The 5,763-nt window shown below is 42.5% G+C and overlaps 1 protein-coding gene across 1 annotated transcript in view; it reads left to right on the top strand.

Moving 5' to 3' along the window:
- Positions 1-5,763, top strand: part of LOC140337969 (hepatocyte nuclear factor 4-beta-like) — a gene marked incomplete in the record, with an annotated part of 17,415 nt that overhangs the window by 10,029 nt on the left and 1,623 nt on the right. Inside the window, 6 exon segments of the mRNA XM_072421874.1 lie at positions 1,411-1,517; positions 2,247-2,402; positions 2,827-2,914; positions 3,109-3,261; positions 3,426-3,662; positions 4,203-4,319. Of these exon segments, the coding sequence (XP_072277975.1) occupies positions 1,411-1,517; positions 2,247-2,402; positions 2,827-2,914; positions 3,109-3,261; positions 3,426-3,662; positions 4,203-4,319 (858 nt within the window).

Genomic DNA, 5,763 nt, shown 5'->3' with positions numbered 1-5,763 from the left:
TTTTTCTTTAACTAATACAGAGTAACTTTTCCTTTCCCCAGCACCGCGGTGTCACCGTCCTATGGATCTCAGGGTAGGATGAGTTTATCTGGTGGTCAATATTAGCCCAGGAGGGTCAGACCTTTATCCCAGTTCCTGCTGGCCTTTGAAGTGAGAAAAAGTATTGATTGGTCAGTCTGTGTGACGCCACCAACCAATAACTGGAGGAGATTGCTGGGTCAGTCCACTGTAATTTCAGTGTTTGGTGGATGGCGGATAAACCCTTTCAGTGGTTTTCGGGGGCTCTGCTGATTGGCTGCCCAAATCTCACAGTTATGGTATTTGGAGGATCAGTCTATATAAAGCTTTATATTAGAGACCCAGAACCTGCATTAGAAATGGTGTTGCCTGGCAGAACCTTTAATTTGTATAAATGTTTTGGGTCAGTAAATCCAGAATTTGAAGCCTTTGGATCAGCATAACAGTTCTTATGTTGGTCCCCGTTTCCTACCAGTTGTTCTTTCTATTTGTATTCTGACAAGATATACTGAAAACAATCTACTTGTGGTTTTCACGGGTTCTTCCTCCTGGCGAAACGCGTCGGGACCCCAGATCCGGTCTGATTATCACAAAAACTTGTTATACCTGCACTTTATTTTCTATTTCCAAGTTCAAATATGCAGTTGGTTTTTGTCTAGTACCAAGTCCTGAAAACCCCATGTTCTATAAATGGTTAACAAGGATTTTGTTATGTTCTTTGACTTTGTATCACTTAATTGGAGGATTATACCACGATGTAATGTTTGAACGTTTTGTACTATCTACATATAAATGATTGAGCCTATCAAGAAACCCCTCTTTCCCCTTTTTTTTCAAATTTTCGAGATATTAAGGGGTAGGCTACAATATATCTACTGTTTACAGGGAAGGTAACACCCAGCCTACATGTAATTATTATATATTTATGAGCTGGTATTCTATCAAAGGTTTTTTATGTCTGTCAATCCATTTCTGGGAATTACACAGCTCACCCTGGTTTGTGACCTGACTATTCTGTACTGAAGTTAACCTATATAGCCTGGTCATCTCCCCGCCCCCAGCCTGTGATTGGACAGTGAAGGAGCTGCAGCAGCAATCTGATGAGGTCATGATTACATGTAATAAAGCTGGTATGACAGACGGATAGGGTAGTGTCAGAAAACGGGACCCCAGAAATATTGTAACCCTGAATCCAATGGTTTGATATTTCTTCGATCTGGGACTTAAATCCTTTACATACACGACTTGTAATATTCCAGCAATTCAGAAACATTCCAGCTTCTGGAAATCAAAGAAAATATTGCACACAATGGCAGCCCTGCCCATCACCCCTTCATGTCCTGGGGTTGGGGCAAATCCTGGCACTGAACTGATATCACTTTCCCATTACAGCGGTGCAGAATGAGCGGGACCGGATCAGCATGCGCAGGAACAGCTACGAGGACAACGGATCCTTATCTATCAGTGTCCTGACACAAGCAGAAGCCATGACGCAACAGGTGAGACAGACCATGTGACCTGTCATATCCAAATCCATTCACACCTGGAATATCCATGAGGGATATTAAAGAACTTTAACTGAACACTCTGCTCTCCATTTATCTCTGCTCTGAGGACTCTGCTCCTTCCTCTATAACTCTCCTCTCCTGAAATACTCTGCTCTGCTGGAGGACTCTGCTCCTTCCTCTATAACTCTCCTCTCCTGAAATACTCTGCTGGAGGACTCTGCTCCTTCCTCTATAACTCTCCTCTCCTGAAATACTCTGCTCTGCTGGAGGGCTGTTGTATAGCACCCTATACCTTTGCAGCTTTGAAATTGTTAATAATTTTGGATCCCTCCACAATGATGGATTGCAGCTCTGGCAATGGTACTTGATGCTCTGCACATGTCTGTGAACTTTGTTGGATTTGATCTGCAGTATGAAGATCAGGCAGACAATATTATCTTCTAATGCCTGATACACAGCGACATCTAGTGGTCATGGAGCTAATAACCATGAAGGAAGCTTTGCCTGCAATTCTGCTCTGGTATGATGTGACAGCACCAACACAGAGGTTGTAAGGGTGTCAGGTCATCTATGTGAATGTCACCTGCTGTACTTCTAGAAAAAATTGGCTCACTATTGAATTTCAGGTGAATGGATGGTGGGAACCCCTCATAATTACATTAGCAGGTATTTGGGGGCTGACTGTTTGCTGTATCACTGACCCCCCTCTTTTCTTTACAGTTTTCCTCCCTGAGCCCCATGCACAGTGGTGACATATCCATGAAAAAAGTAGCAACAATCAATGATGTCTGCGAGTCAATGAAACAACAGCTCCTTCTGCTGGTGGAGTGGGCGAAGCACATCCCAGCATTCTGTGAGCTTCCTCTGGATGACCAGGTGACACATGTGAAGGATTGGTTACCTGACTTCATCATTATTCTATGACTTTTCCATGTAGCTCATTCTGCTTACACTTTATCTGAGGGGCTTCCATGTTCAGCTTGAGGCTTTTAGCAAACTCTTACCTGCTCCTGTTCTGTAGGTATTGAGATAAGTCACACACATAAGTGAAGGTGGGAGGGGCAGCTTACCATAGTCACATGGCCAGGCAATCATAGGGCAATTCTTCAGCGGGGCAAGAGTTTTAATAAATAATTATATTGAATTACAAAAAGGCTGGTTTTCTATTGCTGGTTGTGATTTCTATATTGCAATCTCACTTCATACATGAGAAATCCTTCTGTGGTTCTAAAATAGGAAATAAAGTGCATCTAAGGCTTTTTCTGGAATTAACCGATTTAATTCCTCTGTCTGCCTGCAGGTGGCGCTGCTACGAGCACATGCAGGAGCTCATCTCCTGCTGGGTGTCGCCAAACGCTCCCTGCCGTACCAAGACTTCCTGCTGCTCGGTAAGCTTAAATTCCCTATATACATTTTTTTTCAAATATTGAAACATCAGATGTTATCAGATGGCTCCTAGAGAAAATCCGGTGATCCAATCATTAAATCCTGGACAGTTCCTGTTACTGGAGTCAAAGTTACATTGTTGCTTTTATATTGATCTTTTTTGGGTTTTCTGTTGACCAATCTTCTCCTCTGTTAGGTAACGACTTCATCATCCCCATGCAGTGCCCGGAGCTGGAGATCGCCCGCGTAGCTGTGAGGATACTGGATGAGCTGGTGAAACCGCTGCGGGAGATCCAGATTGACGACAATGAATACGCCTGCCTGAAAGCCATCATATTCTTTGACCCCGGTGAGATAAGGGGTGCAGGGCAGACAATCTTTGTAGTAAATTTTATATTTTTAGATTCTTTTACATTCCAATGTGATATTTCAATATTTATGTTGTCTCCTTCTACACACCATGCCCGGAATTCAATAATCATTTCCAATTTTCATCGTTTTCGTGTCCTGCAGATTGTAAGGGTCTGAGCGATGCCAGCAAAGTGAAGAACATGCGCTTCCAGGTGCAGGTGAACCTGGAGGATTACATTAATGATCGTCAATATGATTCTCGGGGGCGGTTCAGTGACATCCTCCTCCTCCTCCCGCCCCTGCAGAGCATCACCTGGCAAATGATTGAACAAGTCCAATTCGCCAAGCTCCTCGGGATGGCAAAGATTGACAGCCTGCTGCAGGAGATGCTGCTGGGAGGTGCGGTGGCCCCTGACTTTTATTGTAGCAAAACTATTTAATGAATTACATTGAGTTCACCCCTGGGGATGGGGGGAGGAGTTTTGGGCCAAATATATTTTACTGTGAAATGAACAATTTAGTAGTCACGAGTAATGTGGTAGGACGATTCTATAGAAATGATGAAATCGCAGTCATTGTAATACAATTTTAAATCAATATTTTATATACCAGAATCAGGGTTAATATCTGAGATGTGACCTCTTATCAGCCCCTTGTAGGCCCTGTACAGCAGGGCTGGAGTGTGAGATGAAGAAACAGCAAATGTCAGAAATCCAAAATAATACAGTTGTCCCCAGAACTTGAATAGAAAGGAAATTTTCCAATAGGGACATTGAGTGTTCCCTCACCTCCTGTATTACTCCAGGACAGGAAGTGTAAGAAAATCTCCCCAATGGAACACAGACAATGACCACTAGAGGGAGCATTTACAAAGCTGTGTATGAAATACAATAATTCAAGGAAAGTCAAAACAACAAGAATATGTTCTTTGCCTTGCAGGATCTGCCATGGACGGGGGCCATTATGTGCACTCATCAGCACCCGGGCTGGGCCTGGACATAATTCCCAGTCAGGTCATCCCCCATCTACATTCAGTGATTCACCCTGTGCCATCAGGTGAGATCCCAGTGTTGTGACCGTTCGCTGAGAACAGAATATCAGCCAATGGGAGAAGGGTAATGATTCTGGGGAAAGTAATTTTGCTATAAAAGCTGAATCTCTCCATTTCACTTTTTTCACTGCTTAGGAGAAATTTGCTTAGAAAAAACTTTTACTCTAGGAAAAAAAAGAAAGCACCCCATGGAATAAAATGTTTTTTCTTCTTTTTTTTTTAACTAATACTTATCTTTGCAGTGTTGTTTAAATAGAATGAACCACAAAGACTGAGTGGTCCATCATTGTCTGCTCCCTACTGGACAGTCACAAGGGTGAAGCTCCTGCCATTGCATTTAGCCAATCCAGCAAGAGAGCAAGGGAGGACAGCTGTCCTCAGCTACCCTTGCAGAACGCAATGACAGGAGCTCTGCCCAGGTAGCCAGACCTTATATCATTGTGTAGTAGGGAGCAGAGATGAATTGGTTGAACATCATCGGATATTCTATTTGGACATCCCTGGACCTGCAAAGGTATTAGGTAAAGAATAATAATAAAAATGTTTATTCTACAGGGGGAATGTTTTTGGAATGGGTGAGAGATATGTAACCCCGTACTCATTTCTCAGGGTGGTGGTGGTGGTGGTGGTGTGTGTGTGTGTGTGGGGGGGTTTGAGGGGCTTCAAAATTTCAAATAAGCTCCGAAATCATCCGAAAACACCCACAATACTGGGGTCACATTGTAGGGATGTAAATTTTGTCCCCTTTCCTTTGTTGGCAACCCAGATTCTAGGGGACCTTAACCTTTAAAAAAAAATTGGGGGACCCCACACATTTTTATTACAAAAAGAAAGAAAAAAATATCAATTCTAATGTATCTATCAGTCTTTGCTGGGGCCTGAATCCCTCCATAGTGACCCCCAGTCACCGCATTTTACTGAAAATGGACCTTAAAGGGTAAATTATACCTTTGTAATAACATATTGATTCAATGTTTTAGACAATTGCTTTCAAACGTTGAGTTGAATTTCATAGAAAAAGTTCACTGAAAATAATTTCAGAAGATTCGACCATCTATACCCATCGCTGTATATAACTAATAAACGGAAGGACAAGTTGTAGGGAATGCGGATCCTGTCACTCAATGGATGGCATTTAATTAGGAATTCATATGGAAATGATCATCAAAAACGTATTCTGCGCAAATCAAAATATCATAATAAAATAGGGAATCAGACATTCTCTGAAACATTCCTTTTTGGGAAACCTCCGGGTCCATGTGCTTCAGTGGCAGTAATAGATTCCTACTATAGAATGTTTGAGGGAATGTCAGATTCCTTGTTTTATAGATAGAGCCTGTACTGTATATAATATTAATATGAATGCTGCAGCCAGACTTATTCATTCTTCCCACCTACCTACTCACCTACCTACCCCATACACAGCCTTCCCACCTACCTACCCCACAC

This window comes from Pyxicephalus adspersus, chromosome 9, assembly GCF_032062135.1.
Source record: "Pyxicephalus adspersus chromosome 9, UCB_Pads_2.0, whole genome shotgun sequence".
Classification (NCBI taxonomy): Eukaryota; Metazoa; Chordata; class Amphibia; order Anura; family Pyxicephalidae; genus Pyxicephalus; species Pyxicephalus adspersus.
This window is presented reverse-complemented; position numbering and strand designations above follow the sequence as displayed.